Source organism: Anopheles coluzzii, chromosome 2 (assembly GCF_943734685.1).
Source record: "Anopheles coluzzii chromosome 2, AcolN3, whole genome shotgun sequence".
NCBI lineage: Eukaryota > Metazoa > Arthropoda > Insecta > Diptera > Culicidae > Anopheles > Anopheles coluzzii.
In genome coordinates this window covers 21,773,779-21,799,667 of record NC_064670.1, presented here as the reverse complement: position 1 = coordinate 21,799,667, position 25,889 = coordinate 21,773,779, and the positions used below count along the sequence as shown (strand labels likewise).

The 25,889-nt window shown below is 48.2% G+C and overlaps 2 protein-coding genes across 2 annotated transcripts; both read left to right on the top strand.

Moving 5' to 3' along the window:
- The first annotated feature begins 740 nt into the window (after positions 1-740).
- LOC120953265 (voltage-dependent T-type calcium channel subunit alpha-1G) lies at positions 741-22,967 on the top strand. The gene is made up of 25 exons (XM_040373059.2): positions 741-2,118; positions 2,334-2,445; positions 2,527-2,758; positions 2,907-3,084; positions 3,869-3,928; positions 7,068-7,189; positions 7,291-7,445; positions 7,516-7,608; positions 7,683-7,924; positions 8,265-8,667; positions 8,775-8,954; positions 9,046-9,749; positions 9,870-10,073; positions 15,267-15,432; positions 16,779-16,934; positions 17,018-17,200; positions 17,267-17,413; positions 17,497-17,971; positions 18,047-18,620; positions 18,690-18,882; positions 18,949-19,260; positions 19,357-19,575; positions 19,657-19,849; positions 19,940-20,403; positions 20,507-22,967. The coding sequence occupies exons 1-25, from the start codon at positions 1,706-1,708 to the stop codon at positions 22,160-22,162; spliced, it is 7,836 nt and encodes a 2,611-aa protein (XP_040228993.2). The 5' UTR covers positions 741-1,705; the 3' UTR covers positions 22,163-22,967.
- A 278-nt stretch (positions 22,968-23,245) lies between these two features.
- LOC120953268 (tRNA (cytosine(34)-C(5))-methyltransferase) lies at positions 23,246-25,858 on the top strand. The gene is made up of 5 exons (XM_040373066.2): positions 23,246-23,399; positions 23,473-24,901; positions 24,970-25,314; positions 25,391-25,540; positions 25,630-25,858. Exons 1-5 carry the CDS (start codon positions 23,328-23,330, stop codon positions 25,755-25,757), a joined length of 2,124 nt encoding a protein of 707 aa, XP_040229000.2. The 5' UTR covers positions 23,246-23,327; the 3' UTR covers positions 25,758-25,858.
- Positions 25,859-25,889: the final 31 nt, after the last annotated feature.

The following is a 25,889-nucleotide window of genomic DNA, read 5'->3' as shown; positions in this document are numbered from 1 at the left end:
AAAGCGAAATTTTTCTTAACAGGTCATTTGGTTTGTATTTTAATTGAACTGTCAGCCATCTATTGAGCGTTCAATTGAAAAGTATGGCAACTAAAAAGCTTTCAGCTATCGAAATCCGTCTGTAATTTTCTATCGAATATGATTCTAAAAAAGTCTTGACTTGGAATTCGTCACCTCGATAGACTCGAGTTACCATATACGATCCCATGTATCTAAGGTAAATATCGAAAAATATTGCTATTCGTCACCAAACTGAAGATCGCCTAGCGAGTAATGAAGATTAATTGAAGGTCGCCTAGCGTATAAAATACTGCAAAAAGAAGTATAATTTCCCACCAGTGCCATTACAAAGAAATCGCCAACAACATTCACCCAACTGCGCGATAATAAAAGATACGCGCAACGTAAAGATGATCCTTCCTGGCAGGTATAACAAACCCTTCAAATCCGAGTAGGCCACGTGCGTTCTTCATCCATCTCTCAGACCTATCCCACCATCCCATCAAGCACACAACACACACACACACACACACGCACACAACCACATGGGGCACCCTGTGGCCGGGAGCATTTTCATCTGTTGCACCTGCACTGCCAGCACCGCCGTTGCTGAGTTCCGTTCGTTTGTTTACATCAGTGTCCCTCCGCGCCGCGAGTGCGGGAAAACCAAGTGCGCATGTCCGTGCGCGACCGTGCGATATCTCTCGGATATATTTTCAGATTCCGGAGCAGCAGCGAGTTCGGGCGCTACCGCTCAATGTGTGTTTGGCGCTCGACACGACCGGACGGACGGAAAACTCGCTGCCACCGCGCTTGCTGGCTGCTGGAAGAAAAAGGGAGTGTGTGTATCTGTGTGATCGCGTGTGCGTGCGTGCGTGCGTGTGTGAAAAGCTGCTCCCCGAAACGGGTGCTCCCGGTCGGTAGAATCGGAGTGTCGGATGTGTGCGATTGTGCGCCCCCACGCGTGTGTACACATCGTTGTGCGCGGTTCGTGGAGGAATTAATTACGGTGCAGTGAAAATTGATCTGCAATTGGCAGCAATTGGTGAAAATAATACCCAACACACACACATAGTTACACACGCAGACACATACGCCCCGCACAGGCAGGGAAGGGGGTTTGTCCGAATTTTCCGCAACCATACACACACACACACACACGCACACACCAGAAGGCCATGTTGGTTTTTTCACCAGCGCGATATTGATTGGGGCGGACGAGGTCGACGAGCATTGGGCAGTAGTGCGAAGAAGAAGAAAAAGGCAAAGAAGAAGAGCAGAACGGGAAAACATCCCCCCCTCTGTCTGGGCCGTGGTGTAATTGAGATGATATCGAGTCCGTGAAATAGCCAGAACGGCAATCAAACAGGGGCAGCAAGAAGAAGAAGAAGAAGAAGAAGCAAACAAAAGGGAAGGAAAACGAAGAAGAAAGATCGTTGTTTAATTTAACCACTCTCGTGTGTTGGTAGTGGCGCCCGTCGCAAATTGTGGGTGTGCTAGTGGGCATTGAGTGACCATAGAGCGACCAGTGGTGGTGGCAGTGGTGGTGGTGGATTCGTTTGGTGGTGAAAATAAATCATCCCCTGTGTGTGTGCGCGTTCGAAGTGTGTTCGATTGGTGGTGCCCCCCGTCTGTAACGTCCGGTTTTCCTGCTCCCCCGTGTGCTCTCCCAGCCTCCCATGCACGGAGCGTAGCGTGGGTTACCATGAGGAACGCGGCGAAAGATACGGTCGCATCGCAGCAGCCCGCCGCGTTCACCGATAAGGTCAATTATGGTGGCGGCGTGATTGAGTCGATAAACCTCAAGAACGACCGGAACGGTGCACCGACGGCAAACCAGCACCGGAACAGCCTGCAGCAGCACCAGCAGCAGCAACTACAGAAGCGACCGTCGGTCGTGAAGGGTGGCCCAGGCGGAGGCAGAGGAACGGCACGCCACGTATCGACGTCCAGCGAGGCCACCGACACGTCCGGGAGCAGCTGCAGCGATGGGGACACGACGTCCTCGTCCTACGACGAGCCGAACCTGCCCTACCCGGGCTTCACCGAGTACTCGCTCAAGTACCTCACACAGGACTCGAAGCCGCGCATCTGGTGCCTGCAGCTCATCACTAATCCATATCCTTTTCAAATTGCGAGCAAAAGCCCCATCCTCCCTCCCCCCTCTCCCCCTAACTCATTCCAATGTCCTCCCTCCAACGGCGGCTCCCTCTTAAAAGGGGCTTTTTATCGTTCTGTGTCATCCTGAATATTACATGCCCCACTTCATGGGTTTGGTAGTAGTGTTTCCTTAGCGTTTCTCTCTCTCTGTGTCTCTTTTTTTCTCTCTGCACGTGGTTTGAGCGAATTTCGATGTTAGTCATTCTGCTGAACTGCGTCACCCTTGGCATGTATCAGCCGTGCGTGGATGATGCGTGCGTTACAAATCGCTGCAAAATTTTGCAGGTATGCGGTCCTTCCTTTCCCTCCATCACCTCATGGGCGCAATCTCTCACACCCCCCTGTCCCACTATGTCCCTTTTACAGATCTTTGATGACATCATCTTTGCCTTCTTCTCGCTCGAGATGACAATCAAGATCGTGGCGATGGGGGCCTGGGGCAAGGGCACCTACCTGGCCGACTCCTGGAACCGGCTCGACTTCTTCATCGTGCTGGCCGGTGCGCTCGAGTACTGTCTGCAGGTGGAAAACCTTAACCTAACCGCCATCCGGACGATCCGCGTACTGCGCCCGCTGCGTGCCATCAACCGCATACCGAGTAGGTGTTGGGGTGGCTCCTCCAAAAGGGGTGGGAAACGTTCCGCACCCTTTTTTGTTTAACATACCTCTCACTCCCTGGTCTTCCGTTCTTCTGCTCCTTGGCTTTCTATGCCACTATGGGGTTTGTTTTGTTCTATTCACTGCAGGCATGCGAATCCTCGTGATGTTGCTGCTGGACACGCTGCCCATGCTCGGCAATGTGCTGCTGCTGTGCTTCTTCGTGTTCTTCATCTTCGGCATCGTCGGGGTGCAGCTGTGGGAAGGCATCCTGCGCCAGCGGTGCGTCATCAAGCTACCGGACAACGTGTCCCCACCGTCCTACCTGTAAGTAACACACCTGATCGTCCGCGCAACAGCCACGACAGCCATTGCGGGTACGGCGCGCGTGTTTCTTTCCCCTTCTCCGTATTTCCGTTTACAGTTCTCGGTTTGACTTGATTTACACATTTCTGTTTTACCATATCTTTTTCTACCTTTTCGATAGTGAACTTTGTAGTTAGAGAACTTTTATTATCAAACAAACAAACAAACAAACAAAACATGAAAAGCTCAATACACCCTAGCGTTATTTATATCTTCCTTCGAGAACGTGATCCCTTTCTTCCCCGATCCCTCAATCCCGTTGTTTCCTTTGTTCCGTTTCCCGTGAGGAAAGCAGGGAAATCGTTACCAAGCGCGTTTACCAGTTGTACAGTTTTTTTTTCTCTCCAGTATTTCCGTTTTTCCTCTCTGTCCCTTTGATTGTACAGTGTATATTCTTCACTCGATAGTATTTCTCTGCGCCTTAAGCTTAAGCCTCCAGGGGAGCTGGAAGAGATGCGATCGCTTCGATCACCTCCACTGGGATCAAACCACGTGCTCTCGCCAACTTACTGTTGATTTTTTTTAGTACAGCCTACTCCGTTGGAAGGTGTCTCCACTGTTGTGTATCCAAGCAACCGGGAATATAAATAATTAGACTTAAATCCCTAAAAGTCCCCCCCCCCCCTGTAAACTAGGTAGTGAATAGCGAGATAGTATGCCCTTCCTATCCTCCCCGATTCATTGTGATCCGTTCCCCACCGTGTAAATACATTCTTTCTGTATACATTTTCTTTTTCTGTTTTAGCACGTCGTCCCCGCGTAACATTTACTACCGAATTGTTAATCAGAAAAAAATCAAAACAGAGTAATTCTCGTCTCTTATTCAGCTCAGTGTGTGTGTGTGTGTGTTTGTCTTTGGTGGCGTTTCTTTTCGCCTCGCCACGTGCCTTCTTGCATTTACCCATCGCCCCCAAATCGCCCACCGATGAGCCGTGTGTCCATCATCGGCGAGGGTTTACTAATTTGCGAATAACCCTCCCTCGTTTGTTACTAATCTGCGCATTGTGCCGCATTGTGTCGTTTAATATTTACCGGTTTAACCTTACCCTAAACTGCTCGTCAGGCTGAAGCTGAAGCGACGAGCGCAGCTTCGTTACGCGCTGTGTACTAAACATGTACTAAAAATCCACTTACACCACACACACAGATGTTTGAATTTTGTATAATAATTTTCTTGCTGCTCTTCTACTCCTCTCACTTGGCTTACAATTGTGTCTCGCTGTGTGTGTTTGTCTTCATGGCTCTCGTTCACCTTGTTCGTTTTCCAGCAACCCATCCACACCGTCCACACCTTCCACGCCCTTCCAGACTGTCTTTTACGTTTTCATGGTAATACGAAAATACCTATTTTTATGTTCCAATTATTTGCGAATTTTGAGTTTCCAATATAAAGACAACCCAGAAAATAGAAGTCCCCAGAACTACGTCCAACGCCACAATCAGTCCACGCTCAACATGATACCCACCCCTATCACTGCCACCACGCACACCATTCACCACCCCACCCAACCCACATCGACATTCGTCCGCAACTGCCTACCACTTTCAGTAATGTATTCCAAACTAACACACTTCATTACAGGCCCCTTCCAGATGAGTACAGAGTTCGCGTACGCTTGAATTCGTAAGAAATTCCCACATTTTTGACTACTGCATTCTGATGCCTCTTCAAATTATAAACCATTTGTGATTCTCATCTCTTTTGGTTTGGTTTTTTTTTAATATTCAGTTTCCTTTCTTCCCACCCTTCCCCCGTCCCCCCTTAGCTATTACATCACTAACTGTCCCTTTCATTATCTCTCTCTCTCTCTCTCTGTCTCTCTCTTTGGTTTGTGGATTATTCTTTCTTGTTTTTGGTTTTCAATGATTCGCAAAAAAACGGCACTAGAACACTACAGCAGCTGCCAATGCCGCCATCAAACGCCGCTGGCAACTTTCCACCCACCGCACGTGGCTGGAGGGTGGGATTGTTGCGTGTGGGGCCGGTTGCGTGGCAGGTGCATGGTGCAATGCTGACGCCGGCCAACGATCTTTGCTGGCGCGGGTGGTTCTAGATAGTAGAACTTTTGTTGTGTGTTCGTTTCTGTGTGTGTGAGTGTGTGAGTGTTTATGTTTAAATTCAAACATTTCATTTCGAGTACGTGGCTCATCTCACAACGCTCTGTTTCTGTATGGTTTTGTATGTTTTTGTTTTTTTTTTTTAATCTTTTTTGCGTGTCTACTAAGAGAGCAACCGATAATGGGAAAACTCTTCTTCATACTCTACTTCCAAAACCGGTGCATCCTACTATAGCACACCACATACTCTGTCCCTATCTTCTATCTCTCTTCTTCGTTAGAGCATTTTCCACACCCCACTAGCCCGGGTACTAGTGCTAGCTAGTTAATCACCTCTTACCCGTCCCCCGTTTCCCCATTCTCTCTGACCATGTGTGTAAAACCGTCACAGAGGAGTATGCTTTCGTGTTACATTTTGCTCATCATATGACGCGCGGTCCATTTCTTTCCGAATGATCATCCCACTGGCTGACGATGCACCTGCAGCTCTGAACCTCTGGACTATGGCGCACTCACACTGACCAAAAACAGTGCCTAAACAGAATACATGATATGATCACCAGAACAAATATACTACAATGCAAACTATTCACCACTCTGCTTCTTTCGTTCGTAATCTCGTAATTACAACGCGATTATAGCAACAATCTCAATACTCAAGATCACACGATCTCACTCAAGCAAAAAGTACACTTATCCACCTAAATACCATGCCTTACCTTACTAGCAACAATATTGTACTCATATGTATATTAAGACACTACCAGCAAAACTCCTTTCCGCATTGTTGTTATTAAGTAATGAGCTTTTTGCATCCCTTATTGTAAAAATAGGTATTTTCGGTTCAATAATCTGTTGCATTCAAGGCACCGAGGCAAGTGCGCTATCATATCATGCGAGTAAGAGTGATATCGTTGTACATCAAGTACATATGCGTACCAAAGAGAGGCTGGATTAGTTATCTACCCTTGCTACATGCCTAACCCGAGAAGTGTAACCGAACCAAAGAACCCCCCCAAGTTGAAGGTTCCCTGTGACCATTTTTACCACACGTACTACGTACTTTTCCCACTGTCTTCGCAATCCTTTCAGTTTACTTGCGTTTCGATGTCCCTTGCTGTAGTGTAGTGTATATTGTATGCCAGTGTGTTCCATGTTGTGTTCGTGTCTGTCCTATCCCGTAGGTCTGTATAACTCCCGCTGTTCCGATGCGACTAACAACTTCCAGCGTGCGATTCCCACTAAAAACTGTAAACCAAATGTCTAATTGACCTCTGTCATACTTGTTTTTCTGTGTACGTATGTGTGTATGCTTTCGGCTGTCTTTTTGGTGTGTAGTTTCGATTAGAATTAGTGTCCCCAGTACCAGGCTCCTGTGTTTTGTTTTGCCCCGAGATAGCGTGTCCGCCCCAGGGGGAAAAACGATGTGATGCGTACAATCTCAATCTCTCCGGCCGCTGGTAGTAGTCGACCCGTAGTGGCTTTATCCCATCTAAAACCCCGTTTAATGCTCCTACGATTCCTACCGATACGCGTGTTTAGTGTTAGTAGCCTGTACGTTGTGTCCGTTTCATTTTTACTTTGTCCGTGTGTATGTTTGTGAGCGACGGCGCTCGGCTGCTCTGGGTAGAATATAGTCTGATACCACCATTAGATAGCGTCTAATCATAAGTGTGACTGTTTTACCCTTCAGTTTCTGTTTACCCATTATCTTACTTAATTAATCGTAATCCTTTGGCAATTAATACGTTTTTTCCCCTTTTTTCCCCCCTCTCACGCGTTTGTGTATCTCTCTCTGTGTATGTGTGTGTGTGTGCGTATGTGTGTACCCGCGCTGCTACAACTGCTGCTACCGATGTGCCATAAACACTGCACCACCTTTCCAGTGTCTCCTTTTACTACGAGTTCTCCAAGGAGCAGGACTACATCTGCTCCAAGCCGGAAGACTCCGGGATGCATCTGTGCCAGAATCTGCCCCCGTATCGAATAGGACCGCTCCTGTGCAATGGTAAGGAAGCTTACTTTTGGTTTTAGTGCCTACATCAACCTCCAAAGCATGTGATACTAAATGTAGTTGCCTTTTTTTTTAAATAATCTACCCATTTACAGACAGTGCACTGCCCTACTCGGAGAATGAACCAACGGCTACGGCCTGTGTGAACTGGAACCAGTATTACACGAACTGTACGCAGCTGGGCAACAATCCCTTCCAGGGCACGATATCATTCGACAACATAGGGCTAGCCTGGGTGGCAATATTTCTTGTAAGTGACTAGTACCCCATGCACTAAGAAGAAGGCTTACCATTAACACAACTTTTGCTCCTTCTTCCAGGTCATATCGCTCGAAGGTTGGACGGATATAATGTACTACGTGCAGGACGCACACAGCTTCTGGGATTGGATCTACTTTGTGCTGCTGATAGTGGTAGGCTGTCTTGTCCTTTCCCACTGTAGAGATCCACCTTTGCAATAATACTGCTGGGTATTTTCTGCTTCCAGATCGGTTCCTTCTTCATGATCAACCTCTGCCTGGTCGTCATCGCAACGCAGTTTTCCGAGACGAAGAAGCGCGAGATGGAACGGATGAGACAGGAGCGGGCCCGCTTCACATCCTCGTCGACGCTCGCTTCCAGCACCAACAACTCCGAGCCGACGACCTGCTACGCCGAGATCGTCAAGTACATCGGGCACCTTTACCGACGTTTCAAGCGCCGCCTCATTAAGAAGTTACGATTGTATAAGTATGAATGAGCTGTTTTTCGACTAACTCCTTGCACCCTAGCGTTTATTTAGATCCCCCAGGGAGGGGGGCCCCGGGGAAGGACACTTTCCTAGGGGAAGAGGTAGTGTTGGCCCGGCACACCACCACTCACACCACACTCAAACGTCCTATGCATGCCGACTAATGGCATCCCAAACTGTTTTCTTTGCAACATGTGCACTGTGCACGCGACTCACTCCGTACACACACAGCCTTTAGTCTCCATCGTTACTGCACAATCGAATCTTCTTTTTTTTCTCTCTTTCCCTTTCTCGCTCTCTCTCCCACTCTTTCTCTATTCATCTTCATGGCCATCGCAGATACCACATGCAGAAGCGCAAGGAAGGTCTTATACCGTGCACGCCCGAAACCATCACACTGTCGCCGAACAAAATCAAAGCCCATCACCCGAAATGTCCACGGATGGGTGCGCTGCTACAGCAGCAGCACGCCTCGATCACTAACCTGCAGCAGCAGAAGAACAAACACGACCTGCAGTCCAGCCTGTCCATCAATCGGACGGGTGTCACGCTGAACCATCCCGAGCCGGGAACCATCGTACCATCGGCGGACAATCAGGTTTCATCGCCCGAGGTTTCGGAGATTGTCTCGCTGGAGAACATTAAAAACAATGCACTGAACAACTCTACCACGTATCTGAACGAGGATCGACAGAAAGTGCTACTGCTGAAGATCAACAATGAGGATCAATCGAACGGACAAGTAAGGGGAATGGGTTGGCTGTGGGGAATGGGAGGTTGGGGAGGGGTTTGGGAGGGGAGGCCTACTTTTGAAGGTTCATCATCGTTGTCCCTTGCTCCCTTCCACAGGATCACCACTGTATGCCAAGCTTGCTGAGTCCTCCGTCAGCAGGTAGACGAAGATCGTCCGTTATGTTTAACGAATATGTAGTGCTTCATACGCCTCCAACCATTACAGAACCACCGCAAGATAAGAATGTGTACTGTTTGGAGAAAATGACCCAAGCAGGTGACGGTAGTATCTGGCAGGTACTGTACACCCATCACTGGATAGTGGCAAACGATATCTGGAAACTGGATTTATGTTGCACACGCATCTTTACATCCCTCTCCACCGCAGGTCAACTTGCCACACTCACTGCAGACAGTGAGTACCGTGTTCAACGAGTACTCCGACCTCTGCCTGTCTGACGCGATGACCTGCCAGGAGCTGTTAGCGTTCTCGGTGGCCTTCTCGGCCGCCCTGCCCACCGGTCAAACCACGCTGGAATCGTTCTACACCTCGCTGAAGCGTGCGAAGGGTGCCGAACCGGCACGGCAAACGAACGCCACACTGCCCCTGCCGGAAATTGAACGCCTCAGCAGCAAATCCAGCAACGAGCCGTCGCGCACCAGCTTCGACCCGGTGTCGGCCGGCATCAACAACATCAACATGGAGGAGTTTGCCTGCTGCTACGAGTACTACCAAAACCAGGGCCTGGCGGAGGAGAAGCGTCCGCAGCGCTCCAAGTGCGCGCGGGCGCTCCTCGCGGTGTGGCGGTGCTTCCGCCGCACCTGCCACTTGACGCGCGTGCTCGTGAAGAAGCTGGTCGATCACAAGTACTTCCAGCAGGGCATACTGCTGGCGATCCTCATCAACACGCTCTCGATGGGCATCGAGTACCATGATCAACCGGCCGAGCTGACGGCGATCGTCGAGACGAGCAACATCGTCTTCTCGGCCATCTTTGCGGTGGAGATGATCCTGAAGGTGATTGCCGAGGGCCCGTTCCGGTACGTGGCGAACGGGTTCAACGTGTTCGATGGTGTGATCGTCATACTGAGGTATTTGTTTGCTTTTCTTGTGTGTGTGTGGGGGGGGGGGTTTGCTCCCTTGCTGCGTGAGTGAGTGTTAGGTACAGGTACATTATATCTCGCATTCTATATGTTCTTTTCGCCCTGCAGTGTGGTGGAGCTAGGCCAATCCTATCTGGGCGAGGGCCAGGGCAGCTCGGGTCTGAGCGTGTTGCGCACATTTCGGCTGCTGCGCATACTGAAGCTCGTGCGCTTCATGCCCAATCTGCGCCGGCAGCTGTTTGTCATGCTGCGCACCATGGACAACGTGGCCATCTTTTTCAGCCTGCTGATACTCTTCATATTCATATTCAGGTAGGTGACCGCTTATCGGCCCCGTTTATTGTTCCCGATTGTTTTCGACTCGCATGACCAGTAGTAGTTCGACCAGCCGTCCCGCTAGCGGGATCTTAGTACCCAGAACAAGAAGAAGAAGAAGAAGAAGAAGAAGAAGAATAAGAGAAGAGAAAAATTACCCAACTAAAAAAGACTTTTAAAAAGAAAACGAAAGATTGAACGCTAACGCAAAGCAAAACAATATTTAAACAAAGAAAAACGCCTAGGCCTAAACAGAAATCAATCTCAAGCTGTATTATATTGGTTATTAATCACGGAAGGGTGTGAAAACGACGTCGCGCGGCCCCGGTAGCGGCCGATTACGGCAGAGAGCGTGTCTATGCTGAGCCAATGCAATGACGTAGGAAGGAAACGAGACACAGGAGTAGAACATTCAGGAGCAATATTGTCCTTTTCCCCACTCTTCTACCCTTACTTTCGACATAATGTACGCCCATGCCCCCCACCAACCCACTTTCTCGGGGTTTTGTGTCGCGCTAGGTGTTCCATGTAGTTGATCTGCGCTGCGCCACGACCGTTGATCTCGTCCGATTCGCAACCGTGCTAAACTATGCTAAACTATGCTCTCTTTCACTCTCTATCATGCCCGTTTGGGCACGGAGGTCCGTGGTAAACCATGCGCGCAGGCTTTTCAAATAGGGCCCCTGTTTCTTCCGCTCTGCCCCATTTTCTTTCATGTCATCTCTATCTTTCCTCTCTCCACTGTACAATATTCAAATGTTCGTTGATCACCAAGCACACATAAACAGGCCTCCCCCCCCCTCCCTCCCTTTTGTCATATAATGTATTGTATACTCGCATAATACCGTCACAAGATTTACAGCACCTGCTGCCTATACATTGCATATGTACATTGCGCGTTTTGCGTGTCCTGCCTGTACACCTAGTGCAAAGCAACCAGCTGCCAGTTGAGTGCGTTTGACTTTCACCCCACTAGCCACACAGCTCCAACACAACCCCCATTTCCCCTCACTCACCACACGTGGATATGTGTGTGTGTGTATGTAAAGCGTGGTGCTATAAAAACCCAAAAGGGAAACTTTAACACTAGTGTGCCATGACATTCCTATTTGCCCGATCACTGACACCAATAGTCACCATCTCTTTCTCTCTTTCTCTCTCTTTCTCATGCCTATCTTCTTCTTGCAAACTTATTCTCCTCCTGCCTCATTTATCACCCATGTCCGCGCCATGCTGCAAACGAGTGCATTATACAAACAAAAAAATCCAACCATATCGTATGCTTCTTCTCCCTCCCAACAATTAAAACCAAAAAAAAACCACATCTGCCTCTGATTTGCAACAAAAAAATAATCAACTCAACTCATAATCACTGTACTTTTCCCAAGTATACTTGGAATGAATCTGTTTGGCTGCAAGTTCTGCGAAAAAAACGAGACCGCCGGGGAGGTGGAGTGTGATAGAAAAAATTTTGACAGCCTTCTGTGGGCCCTGGTGACCGTGTTTCAGGTATTTAAACGCAACCATATACCTTTATACTTACTTCTACTCCTTGGTTTACCTCCTAAAGTTTCCCCCCCACCCCCTTTTCCTCTTAACCCAAACCCCGTCGATCCTCACCCACAGTAATGATGCCTTCTTTTCTGCTAATAATCTCCATCGCTTCGACTGTACATGCATTCTTGTACTAAAACCCTTGTGTTTGTGTTTGGGGAACGAGTATTGTTTTTGGTTTTGTTTTTTTCTCTCTCTTCTTATGTCTGTTTTTGATTTTGTATTTTCTTGTTATGTTGTTTTGCATTGTTTTCTTTCCAAGGAAGCAAAACATAGCTGTACTATTTCAATACCATATCTTATACCGTTTTTTACTGTACTTGCACCATTGTTGCGTTTCATTGTGTTGCTGCATTCTGTTTATGCCGTTGGTTTCTGCTGTTCGTTATCTTAAAATCATTGTTTTGTTTTTGTTTCTGGTTTCATTTAACGCACGATCATCGGTTGACGATCGAGTTTCAAGTTATATTATGATTTTTTTTTCCTTTTCCTCACTTTCTCACTCCCGGAACGTGTGTCTGTGTGTGTGTGTGTTTGGCCCCCCCCTTCCCCGTCGTTTAATGTGTTAGTGAAAACGGTAGATCCTTGAAACACACACAATAAAAAAAAACGTCTCAGTATCGATCCCCGATTTGTGCTTTCACTAACAAGTTTCAATACCCCTTTATCCTTATTATCCTGCCAGTTAGCAGCAGCCAAGTGTACAGAAAATCGTGCCCTAGTGCCCATACAATGTTTGCTCCTTCCTTAAGTTCCAATTGGTATCATAATGGTTTGCCGATAGTTTGTTATTGACCTTTTCTTGTTTTAGTTATTTGTTCACTTTTAGTTTAGTTTAGTTTAGTTTAGTTCCTTATCCTTTCCTCTGATTTCCTCTCGTTCCTTCTTATCGATTACAAAATTTTGTTATGGATGCGAATGTTACCGAACACACACGTCTGAGTATTTGCATCGTATTCTACTAATGTGTCGCAGGATTGTTGCCCAGAGTGTTTTGCATTTTTGCTCCTCCTTTTTTGTGGAATTTGTATATTTACTACTCACTCAATGTACAAACAAACGAACAAACGAACAAACGAACCAACCAACCAACCACACACAGTCACATCAACTACGAACAAGCTCAATATACTGTCTGTAGATAATTAAACAATCGCAAAATAACAGACGATTTTTAGTATATATATATTTATACGAACCCACTCGCACCTAATAGTCACTTCTTCCCCCCGCAAAGGTAAGTTTGAGCCGTTTTGAGCTGCAAGTTTCGTTTAAAAAAAACCTTACAATAACAACAAACTGCAAATACTATTCAGCACGAATGATACTTTTTTGCTCGAATTGTTCCATCGTTTTTTCTTTTGCATTTGCCTATTTGATTGAGCTCCAATGTCTGGTTGCAGATCCGTTTTGTCTAGGATCGGTCGATCGTACGATCGATACCACTGTACTAATATGCCTCTCGTAAACTATTCTCTTCAGTGTAGATGCGTTTTACCGATCGTGTATCATATGACCCACACTACACTGTGTATATTTCAAATGCGAAACATCCACGAACGCTATGTTTCTTCCGCGCATGAGTTATTTGTATTGTATTTGTATAAAAAGTAACACCTAAATATGTACATACATATGTGCCCTTTAAATCATAACTACTAAGCGTACTAACGTGTAACTACAGGGCACTTACACGGATAGGCAAACCTGGGAACCATACCATACCACACAGGTCACGAGCGCCACAAGGGCGGGATCTGTCCCGTTGGAGTGACGGTTGGAGGTCACTAATATCCATTCAAAATAACAAACTGCTCCAACGCAATAACGCCTCACCAAACAGTGTACTACACACTACCGATAAACCGTTTGCTCACGTTGCTCTCATTGCTCGGTGTATACGAAAGATTGTTTCTTCTGCATCTATTCGCTCGTGCATGCATCTCGTGTGTTTGCCTTCTTACATCTTATTCGCCTTTTTTCCATCTCTGTTATTCTTCTTCATACTCTATACTTTGATCCTACCGCTCTCGAGATACGCTCCGATTGCGAGATCCAATGGTCACAAGCATAGTGCACACCTATTTTCACCCAGCGCCAGGCAGTGTCAGAACAGTACAGCAAGCAAGTCCTCCAAGATCATCCATGATCGACAGAACAACACGAGAGAACCACCACACACGCCTAACCAGAGCTAGTTCGTGTTAGTTAGCGATCATTGATTAGTTCACTGCTTAAACCAAAAACAAAACCCAAACAAACGAAAAACAACTACTAACACTAATCTTTCCCCTTTTCCCAACCGGGGGCAAGCTTACAGAATTGCTCACAGCAATTACTACACAGGAAGTAAAACTTTGATCCACCAAACAGACAAGATCGATATACAGCAGTGTGAGAGGGAGTAAGAAATATTATACAGCTAAATTAGACCAGCTCAGCACATCCTCAGCAGGAGTAGGCTGCAACACTGCACCCTAGAAGCGTTCAGCTAGAAGCAGCCAGAATGTACACTATTTTTGCGTACACGATCACATTAAAAAATGCCAGATGAAGCAAAACATAAACCATTCATCTCCGTTGAACGTTGACCTTCCAATTAATACACCAATTAATACACCGGTAAACAAAAGCGAAACAAATAATTGATACTTCTGCATAAAACGAACTGTGCTAAACTACCCTAAACAGTAAAACAACCACCCCCCAAAACAACACCCACCAAATCAATCTCACTTTTTAAAGACTGATACATGAATAGAATAGGCAAAAACAAAACGACAACAAGTTCAGACAACATTGACAGAACCGGCGCAGATGTGAAAGCAGCGCGAACACACATACCACAGATAGTCGTACTGCTCTAACGTCTGCCCTTGCGAACGCCACATACATCCGGTCTAGTAAACGTTGGGAAACGTGCATTAGTGTCTTAGTAGTGCAGAGCTTCAAACTGTTATTATTCATCCAATTGTACTGGTACATTGGTGGTATACATTTGATTATCTAAAATAGCTTAGTATAACGTTAGCTTCGAACGATTCACTAAGACACTAACGTCAGGCAAGAACACTAAGCCATCAGTCCTACCGGTCAATGGACCTGCTACCAATGATTAGGTTCTGGGCGGATGTATGCGGCAAAAACAATCACACACACAAAACTGTCGGCCAACTTCTCAGCTCAGATACAGTTCAACAACTTAAATAACTAAACTGAAAACAGAACATAATACAAACATACGAGATCTCCCGCGTCTTGTGCGTCAGTATTGTAGTAAACCGCCATAAAACTTGCCATAAAACTTGCCATAAACTTGCGTTTATTACACAATGCCGCAAGTTTTCATTTGTCCTTATTGGCTTGTACATTGTTCAGCAAATCAAACCATTTCACCAAAGAGTTGGCACTCTCCAATACTGACGCCAGTGACTCGGGATGATCTCAGCGCTAGTAGTAGTCGTCATGCCACAGCAAACCGTTACCAATACTCAGAATATTCGGCGTTACATACATATATGAATGCTTTAGTTATATATATACATATACATATTGGTTTTTGCATCGATTTTTTTATGGTTTGTTTTTGAAAGCATAATTTTATATATATACATACATATGTACCACAATTTATAGCATTCTTGGCATGTACCTTTTTGGAGGTAAGTTCTGTAAGTTTGTCGAAGAAAGCGGGAAAGAAAGGGAATGTACTTGTCCAGAAATTGTCTCCAAGCATCCGCAATGTGAATGCGACCGTAAACATTTCAACAATATCCTCTGGGCCACTGTTACCGTCTTTCAAGTAAGTGCCGCCATGCTCCACGCACGTGTTCCGTGTTCCGTTGCGCGCTTTTACTACGCGCTCCTCCTCCCCCCCTTTCTCTCTGTATCTCTTTGCGTGTTTGCGTGTATGTGTGTGTGTTTTTTCGTGGGTGGGGGTTCTGTTTTGTGTGTATGTGTGTGCGTGTGTTGTTTATATGACATTTACCCAAGCCTCATTTGTGCGTGGGTTTTTTTAGGTACACCCTTGTAAGATATACTATTACCGTGTTTTCTCCCCATTTTTTATGATGTGTGTGTTTTTTTATCATCCGTATTGGATTGTTCCGTAAAACATTCGAAACATCTTCCCCTATACTTCCTTTATAGCCTACAAGTTTGTATATCCTGCTCTATTGGTTTTATGCTTCATCTACTTCTGATCTACACTCACTAATTGATCCTGTGTGTATTTTTTACACGTTTTCTTTGCTGCATGCTCACATTACACTCTGATCGCACTGATCTGCTTTCTGTCTGTGAATGATCCTAAGTTTCTTTGATTTGATCACAAATGCTTATATCCACTTTTTACTACGATATTGCATCATTAACTCCCCATTATTTCCTGCTAGGACGATCATCCGATCATGCTCATTAATTCACCGCAATGCGGAAGATCGGACGTTGCATGATCTTTTGGCGAGAATCTACACCACTTTCTTTTCCTACATGTTCAAAACCTTTCCCTTCACTCATTTGCTATCATTTTGATCGTATCATTATCGTTACTTTTTGTGCAGTACGCTGAATGTGCGAGATCAATCCATCTATCCTAGTAGTTTGAACGTGTTCTGCTGCGTTTATCCTATGTTTACGTACAGTCCTGTTTCGTCGAATGAAATTGTAGATAGTTCGTTGTCAATATATGTCGTCTTTGTTTTTTTTTTTTTGAGTTATACTTCCTTCCACTCTGTAATGCTCGTCTTGTACTCGTTTCCCTTCCGTGTAGAATGCAAATTTCATCGCATCTTTATCAGTAGTGTACATTGATTGGTAACCGTAGACGTAGGTGAAAATTCTTTGGAATGTTTATTGTATATATTACTCCGTACCAAACCTATCCCTGCCTATCTCCCTTCTTTCTTTATGATTATGCTCTGTAGCCGTGTGTGTATGTTGTTCGTACCATCTCGATGTAAACTCTCTTCCGCTACTGTGAACATCTATCCCTCTTGTCCGAAACCTCTGTCTGTTGTTGTGTCGTGTATTGCGTTGCACCATGTGCAAAGTACGTGTACTTGTCCTCTTATACCGGCCCTATTGGCAACCGTCATTCTGTGTTCTCGATCTTCCCCTCCCCCCTCAACCTACGCGCGCGCTGTCTAGATTCTCACGCAGGAAGACTGGAACGTGGTGCTGTTCAATGGCATGGAAAAGACTAGCCACTGGGCTGCACTGTACTTTGTCACACTGATGACGTTTGGCAACTATGTGTTGTTCAATCTGCTGGTCGCCATTCTGGTGGAAGGCTTCAGCTCGGAGGTACGTAGCATAAGCGCTTCACGTGCTAGGGCTTGTAATGGAACAATTCTGACATTTCTGTGCCTGTTTGCGGGCAATCGTAGCGTAACGAGCGAAGGGAGCGTGAGCAGCGCGAGCTGGTGAAGGCCAAGCTGAATGCGGAAGCCCTGGCCCAGGAGCAGAGCATGGAGGTGTACGATGATCAGCGCAGCTTTTCCGAATCGTCCACCACCGACAGCTACAACGGATCGCGTGGCAAGTGGTACAGCGTGGAGGAACTAACCAAGGTATGCGTAACACTCGACACTCGTTGTCTGAGTACGGATCCACACACCCATGGTTCATTGTTATAGGTGCGGAATTTGGACATCAAATGCAACATTCAGAAGCAGCGGCTGCTTCAACCCAACTACGAGGATCCGAAGAACGTGGCCCAGAAGAACAAGCGGGAAAAGGATGTGTCCAAGCCGGAACCGACTGCGACCAAAAAACTTAGAGGGGTATGCGTCAGTCAATGGGACAGATGATATTACCAATTTCAATCATCCACTTACTGAAATGTCTCTTTGTATTACTCACCCAGAAAAAGGCGGAATCTTTAAAGCTATACAACATCCAGGTGCAGGATCCGCCGATCATTACCACTACTGCAGCGACGCCCCAAGATTCGCCAAGCGGTACGATGGAATCGGGCACGAGCTTCAAGGACTGGGATCAGGCGGACTTTGAAAAGTACGAGCGGGAGAATTCTTCCCTGCTGAAGCCACCCTCCATACTTGGCTCGCTCAAAACGCTGGACGATCGTTCATTTTTCGAGGGTACACCTGTGCTGAACGAAATGCGTAAGAAGCACGACAAAAATCACACCACCTCGTCCGACAGCCGGCTGTCGGTGGTGGACAAGCAGCAGAAGAAGCAGCAGGAAAAGTCTCTCACCGAGTCGGCGAGCGCACCGAAAGCCGTTGGTAAGGACGAAACCGCTAACGGTGGACTCCATCGGCAAGCGTCCACGGAGGAGGGAGTACTAAACAATGGGAAGATCTTATCCCAGCCAAAGGGTAAGAATGGTCGCTGATGCGAACTGAAAGAGCGGTATTATAGATAGTTTAATTATTCTTTTTTGATAATTTAAGGTTTCGGTGCTACTGATCGCCGTACGCTTGATCCCCTGTTGGAAAAAAGCAACCGCATTCAGAATGATACGCAGGGCTCGAGGACGCCGAATCGCAGGCGCAGCTCGGTACGGCGATCGTCCTCGGTGAAGGTTGACAGTGGTGCCAGCAGCATCGCTAGCAATCTCAGCCTAACGTCCCATCCGCGCTGCTACTACAACAACGGCAGCACCAAGTATTACTTCGATCGCAAAAACTCTCTGCGACTGTGTGACATTCGGACACCGAACAACCGGCGCCGTATGTCATCGTTTGAGCAGGCATACCACAAACAGTCACCGATGAGCAGCATCCGAAACTTGGAAATCAAACAGCTGCAGGACGAAATGGATAAGGGCAAGCTGGACAAGTCGTCGAACGCGTTCAAGATCGCAGGCAACAGCACCGATCTAACCGGCAAGGCAACGCGCAACGATGGAACGCCCAAGAAGAAGGGCAAGGGACGGTTGAAGCAGTTTTTCCGCATGGTAACACCGTACCATTTCGTGGAGGATCATGAAACGTACACGCTGTACCTGTTTCCCGAGCACAACCGGTAAGCGAGAGCGACCGGAGAAGAAGAACTGGCCGACTTACCTGATAATATTTTCCACTGGCTTTGCAGATTTCGACAGATTTGTTCCTGGTTCGTCAACCAGAAATGGTTCGATAACGTCATCCTGCTGTTTATCGCACTCAACTGCATCACGCTGGCCATGGAACGGCCCAACATTCCACCGAACTGTACCGAGCGATACTTTCTCGCCACTGCCAACTATGTTTTCACTGGCGTTTTTGCGGTGGAAATGTTTATTAAGGTAGGTCAGAGGTAGGCTACGTGGAAGCCGTCGAGCAGTTATCGAGCTTGTTTGTGCAATTGGCAGGTCGTTTCGGCTGGATTGTTCTATGGACCGGATGCGTACTTCACCTCGGGATGGAACATTATGGACGGTTCGCTGGTCACTATCTCCATTGTGGATCTGCTGATGTCGCTGATAAGCGAATCGAGTCCCAGGATCTTTGGAATCTTGCGAGTGTTCAGGTTGCTGCGATCGCTACGCCCGCTAAGGGTGATCAACCGAGCGCCCGGCCTGAAGTTGGTTGTCCAGACGCTGCTGTCTTCGCTGCGCCCGATCGGTAACATCGTACTGATCTGCTGCACCTTTTTCATCATCTTTGGCATATTGGGTGTGCAGGTTAGTAACCGCTTGGTGATGGGGAGTTCTTTCCAGGTTACTGATCTTCCCTTAACATGATTGTATCATTGCCACTCTCAACTCTTCTCTGCGTAGCTATTCAAGGGCACTTTCTACTACTGCGAAGGGGAAAACATCAAGGGAGTGAAAAACAAGCAGGACTGTCTGGCGATCGAGGGAAACGTTTGGATCAACCGGAAGTACAACTTTGACGATCTCGGCAAAGCGCTCATGTCGCTGTTCGTGCTGTCGTCACGCGACGGTTGGGTTAACATCATGTACACCGGGCTCGATGCCGTTGGCGTGGATCAACAGGTATGTCGCGAACCTGGCATAAACATCTGTTGAAACATCTAACACTTCCATTCCCACAAATCCATTCCTCAATAACTGCAGCCAATCGTCAACTACAACGAGTGGCGCCTGCTGTACTTCATTGCCTTCATACTGCTCGTGGGATTCTTTGTGCTGAACATGTTCGTTGGAGTGGTCGTCGAGAACTTCCACCGTTGCCGGGAGGAGCAGGAAAAGGAGGAAAAAATACGCCGTGCTGCCAAACGAGCGCTGCAGATGGAGAAAAAGCGAAAAAGTATAGCATATTGCGCAGCGTCCCATGTAGTGTGGAAGGGTTCTGGTCATCTTTTAAAACGTACACACATGTCTCTTCCACTCTCTACAGGAATGCACGAGCCGCCGTACTATACCAACTATTCGCCGATGCGACTGTTTGTGCACAACGTGGTCACCTCGAAGTACTTCGATCTGGCGATTGCCGCCGTGATAGGGCTGAACGTGGTCACGATGGCCATGGAATACTACATGATGCCGCTGGCATTGGAGTATGCGCTGAAGATTTTTAACTATTTCTTCACTGCCGTCTTTATACTCGAGGCGGCAATGAAGCTGCTCGCGCTAGGCGTGAAGATATACATGAAAGATCGCTGGAACCAGCTGGACGTCGCGATCGTGATACTGTCGATCGTGGGCATTGTGCTGGAGGAACTGGAAACGAACATTATACCGATCAATCCGACCATCATACGTGTAATGCGCGTCCTGCGGATCGCCCGCGTACTAAAGCTGCTGAAGATGGCCAAGGGTATCCGTGCTCTCCTGGACACCGTAATGCAGGCGTTGCCACAGGTAAGCAATATCAACCGTTTGGCGCCATTGCCATCGTTACTCATGTAACGTTTTTTTCTTTTGTTTTTGTTCTCTCTTCCCCTCCCGATCGGAACACCGTTAGGTCGGTAACCTGGGCCTGCTGTTTTTCCTACTATTCTTTATCTTTGCCGCACTCGGTGTGGAGCTGTTCGGGCGGCTCGAATGCTCCGACGAGGTGCCGTGCCAGGGTTTGGGAGAGCATGCACACTTTGCCAACTTCGGTATGGCCTTCTTGACGCTGTTCCGTGTGGCCACCGGTGACAACTGGAACGGCATCATGAAGGACACGCTGCGGGACGACTGCGACGACGCGGCCGATTGCGTGAAGAATTGCTGCGTGAGCACGATCATAGCGCCGATCTTCTTCGTCATCTTCGTGCTGATGGCACAGTTCGTATTGGTGAATGTGGTTGTGGCCGTGCTGATGAAGCATCTGGAAGAAAGCCACAAGCAGATGGAAGATGATTTGGATATTGAAACGGAGCTGGAACGCGAATTCGAAAGAGAGCAAGAGTTTGAGGAGGAACAAGCGCTTTGCATGCAGCTGAACGATGATAACAACCAAGTTCAAAAACGCCCACTAACCAAAGTTTCTTCCTTGCCTTCGAATTTCACGTACAGTACTCCGATCTTGGAGAAGAAGAGCAATATTCAACGTCGTCAGACCATACAGTATTTCAACCAGAATCTAGGCCTCTCGGTTTTCAACTCATACACCAATAACAATTCCTATGACGAAACGGCGGAGAACAATATCAACGCCGAGGGCGAAGAGTTAGACCCGGGTGGTGGCGTCCCGGGCGCCCGGGACGAGTGCGAGGAGAAGAAGATGAAGAAGATTGGCGAGGGGGTCGGCGGCCTGGTGGTTGCCGACGGTGGGAAGGGCGTTGGCTCCGACAGCCTGAACTCGGCCAAGGAGTACAACGTCAACTCGAAAAACGTTAACAAGAAGATCCTGATCAACAAGACGAACCTTTTCAGCAAGTCTTGCGATGGTCGGCCCTCGGGCGGGGACGGTAAGCGGGGCAAGGGTGGTTTCAAGGAGGAATGCCTAAACATTTCAATACCGACGGTACCGCTGGTGATCGGTGGCGCCGGCAAACCCGAGACCGGCCGGCCGGACGATCCCCATCACCGGGGCGCATCGGCACCGGCCGGTCTCGCTGATGGTTCGGAGGGCGACGTTCCGGTTGAATCACAGTGCTCGACAATCACCTCGTCTAGTAGATCGCGGCATCAAGCCGGTAGCAAGCTGGAATCACGTCAATTGAGCTTGGACTACGAACCGACCAGAACCCCGCGGCCGAACCCGGACGGTGACGGGGTGCCGCTCGCGACCGATGGGTGCGTGCCGGTGGCGCCCGCGGGCCCAGGCCCTGCGTCCTCCGCTGTCGGGAACGGTGGCAGCAGCAACACGACGACCAGCGGCAGCACTGTTTCGAACAAATCGTTTCTATCGGTTCCGAAGCTGCAGCCCAAAAGCCGATCCGGCAGCACCAAGCAGCTGTTCAAACAGTCCGCCCTGGACGAGGACGGGGAGACGAACGACGAGAGCTCCCTGCTGCTTCCGGTGGCCACCGTCGCCGACAGTGGCGGCCCCGGCAGCAACCATTGCCACGGGGGCGGCGGCACCCTGCTCGCCATACCGGGCGAGGGCGGCGGTTTCGGTGCGGATACGGTCAAGAATTCGGAATCGTGCGAAATCATTCGCATCATTTCCGAGCGACGCAAAATTTAAAAACACAAAAAAAAACCAACAGCACAATGCAGAAACAGGCATGGTAGAGGTGTACCATGCGGGCGGTGTGCTGTGCGTTTACCCATTTGTTTGTGCCCGCGCACAACCATAACCCCAAGCAATTAAGATTACATTCGTAGGTTTGTTAAAAAAAAATAACGGTCAAACTGTTCATTACATCAAGTATTATTAGCTGGTCTTTAGATAGTGATTTTATGCAAACAGTGCCAACTCCAACCATCTTCAGAGCCGTACACGAAGGTACGGCGGCGGAAGCGTAAAAGCAATTCACCCCGGATGAGGTTGCCCGGGGTAACGTGGGCCGTGTTTCGACGGTTCAAAACGAATCTTTCTCTCTTTCGGTTTCTATTCTTCCTTTCGGTAGGAGAGGTTTGAGGCTACACACATGTGGACTAGCAGAACAGATTCAGGATATTCAGTCGCTCCCAGTATGCCGGCACAGCTAGGGCCTAATTGACGCATGCCGTCTCTCATGGCTCTCTTCCTGTTTGCTCGGGCGGCAGGAAAGGAAACAAAGGAAAAACATGGATCAAAAAGGACAATCTTAGAAGTATCGCCTTTATAGAAGTGAATTTAGCAGGAAGCAGAACTATGAAGTTTTGTATTCATATTGAAATTGATGGTGTATTAGGTCTAGCAAACAAAAAAAAACAACAAAAAAGGAGGGATAAAACTAGCAAATCCTCAAGCGTAACAACAAGTGTACTCTCGTTATTATGGAAAGTAGCACTCTCCGATTTATCTATTACTATTGTTCCAGGTAATAAAGAAATAGTATACGTAACGACGCTTGCACGTTGGTGGAGCTTCGGCTGAAGAAAAAATAACATCCGAAACAGTTTCAATCGTTCCTGCGGAGAGAATTTGAAAAGATATTCGCAAAACTTATTTACCTCTTCTGCTAATTCTTGTAACGGCTATTACTCATTCCGATAAGCGACGGATTTAACGGAATATTCAAACCCATAGCTGTGACTTTCCGTTTATAGCACCTACCGAGAATGGTCGAAAAGTGACAGCTTGTGCGAATTTTGACAGTTCTCGGTTTTTTTCTCCTTGTTCGTGTTCTTCTTGCTTGCTGTCGCATACTGGCCGGCATTTCTTCCTTTGAAAACAACGTGTCGCTGCTAGGTTTGGGGGAAAAATGGGCAAACCAAAACACATGACGAACAAACAGAACCCGTTTGCGAAGAAGAAACGCAACAACAAGGAAAAGGTAAATTATCTGCACGATGATCAATGTAGCCTCTTGTGCCCAAATTTAACATCCCCGATCGTTGAACTTTCAGGCCGCTGAACCTCCGGTGCGTCGTGACAAGCCGTACGAAAGCATCGTGCTGGAAAATGAATCGTTCGAAGCGTACTACAAGCACCAGCAGATCTGCGGCAGCGATGCCGAGTGGGACCAGTTTATGGCGCACATGCGAAGAAACCTTCCGGTAACGTTCCGCATCACCGGCTCGAAGGCACAGGCCCAGCTGCTGCTGAAGCTGATCAAGGAAGACTTCTTCGAAGAGTACTTCCGGGCGGTGAAGGAGCTGCGCAAGGAAGAGCCGGACGCGCTGGTTGAGCCGCCCCGTTGCCTCGAGTGGTATCCGCGGGAAATGGCCTGGCAGCTGGAGCTGTCGCGCAAAGACATTCGCCGGTCCGAGCCACTGTTCAAGCTGCACAACTTTCTCATCTCGGAAACGAGCTCGGGCTACATCAGCCGGCAGGAGGCGGTCTCGATGATACCGCCGCTAGTGCTGGGCGTGGAGCCGCATCACAAGGTGTTGGACATGTGTGCAGCACCCGGATCGAAGACGGCACAGCTGATCGAGTCGCTGCACGCCGGCGACGGTGGCACCATACCGTCCGGGTTCGTCATGGCGAACGATGTGGACAACAACCGGTGCTACATGCTGGTGCACCAGGCGAAGCGTCTCAACTCGCCGTGCTTTGTGGTAACGAACGGGGACAGCTCGACCTTTCCCTCGATGCAGTACACGAAGGACGACGGTACGGTGTCGCCGCTGAAGTTCGATCGGGTGCTCTGCGACGTGCCCTGCTCGGGCGATGGAACGTTGCGGAAAAACGCCGACATCTGGAACAAGTGGAACCTGGCCCAGGCGTCCAATCTGCACGGGCTGCAGTATCGCATACTGAAGCGCGGGGCCGAGCTGCTCGAGGTAGGCGGCAAGCTCGTCTACTCGACCTGCTCGCTGAACCCGATCGAGAACGAGGCCGTCCTGCACCACCTGCTGAAGGAGTCGGACGATTCGCTGGAGATTGTCGAGTGCAGTGGTGCGCTGCCGACGCTCAAGTATTCCACCGGTCTAACCTACTGGGAGCCGGCGTCGAAAGATTTAACGTTCTACAAATCGTTCGAGGAGGTGCCCGAATCGCAGCGAACCGTTCTGCGGCCCGGCATGTTTCCACCGCCGAAAGAGGAAGCCGTGAACAGGTATCATCTCGATCGCTGCCTGCGCATCTTGCCGCACCAGCAAAACACGGGCGGCTTCTTTGTGGCGCTGCTCGAGAAAAAGAAACCCCTGCCCTGGGAAACGGTCACGGCGGTGGTGGGGGCGGACGGACAGGAATCGTCCGAAACTGCCATCGTGGAACCGCCGCAGAAGAAAACGAAGTACATGCGTGGGTTCAAGGAAGATCCGTTCGTGTTTTTCGACGAGAAGGAGGAGGTGTTCGACTCGCTCAACAAGTTCTTCCAGCTTAGTGCAGGTAAGAGTTCACAACGCCCCTTTTTTGGACCATTTATGTCACATCACATTTTCTCCGTTTCTTCGTAGACTTTGAGCCGCGCAATCTACTTACGCGATGCAAGGTGGGTAAGAAGAAAAATGTGTACTTCTGTTCGAGCATTGTGCGTGATATCGTGCAGCTGAACGAGAAGCGCATAAAGATGATCAATCTCGGCGTGAAGTCGTTCGTACGCTGCGCCACACGTAACATCGAGTGCGACTTTCGGCTCGCCAGTGAAGGGCTGGCCAATGTAAATGCGTACATTGGCAGTCAGCGTCGCGTGATGGTGCAGAAGCAGGATTTAATCGCGCTGCTGTCTTGCACCGACCCTACCAGACCGCCCGAAATTTCCTCCCTCACTGCTGAAACGCAGAAGAATCTTCAGGGTGTTGGTAAGCAAATGTGATTCTGACTGGTTGGCTTTCCACGATCTAACTGGTCTGTGTGTTTGTGTCGATCTGTTTTCAGCGTCCGGCAGCTGCGTACTCGAATGTATGGTAGAGGATGTAAAACTAGCCACGGTCGGATGGAAGGGAGCGATGAGCCTGCGAGCGTACGTTGATCAGTACGATACGGTGCACATGCTCCGGCTGCTCGGTGGAGATCTTACGAAATTCGGTAAGTCCGTTGCTCACAGTCACTTTGCGCCCAGCATAAGGGGTTATTGTAACAAAAAAAAAAAAACAATCTATTTCTGTTTGACACAGAAAAAAATAAATTCCAAGACAAACGTGACGCAGTGGAAGCCCAGGAGGACGATGAACAGGAAGCGAACGACGATATGGTTGCCGACGATGCCGAGTCAGCAGCTGTGCAGGAGGAATCTAACGAGTAGTAGAGTAGAAGCACTTTTAGTGGACGTACAAAAACAAATTACCCCTCAAATCATTTATATACTTGTTGATAATAAATCGCCTTTCTACATTTATTATTACACGTCGCGCGCGATGATCGGTTTGGTGCCGCA

Excerpts from the sequence above, each read along its gene's own strand:
- LOC120953265 (XM_040373059.2), top strand. The coding sequence starts at position 1,706 with ATGAGGAACGCGGCGAAAGATACGGTCGCATCGCAGCAGCCCGCCGCG. Across the intron at positions 2,446-2,526 it reads ATCGCTGCAAAATTTTGCAG|ATCTTTGATGACATCATCTT; the intron begins GTATGCGGTCCT and ends TCCCTTTTACAG. Across the intron at positions 3,929-7,067 it reads CAGAAAAAAATCAAAACAGA|TGTCTCCTTTTACTACGAGT; the intron begins GTAATTCTCGTC and ends CCACCTTTCCAG.
- LOC120953268 (XM_040373066.2), top strand. The coding sequence starts at position 23,328 with ATGGGCAAACCAAAACACATGACGAACAAACAGAACCCGTTTGCGAAG. Across the intron at positions 24,902-24,969 it reads GTTCTTCCAGCTTAGTGCAG|ACTTTGAGCCGCGCAATCTA; the intron begins GTAAGAGTTCAC and ends GTTTCTTCGTAG. Across the intron at positions 25,315-25,390 it reads GAAGAATCTTCAGGGTGTTG|CGTCCGGCAGCTGCGTACTC; the intron begins GTAAGCAAATGT and ends ATCTGTTTTCAG.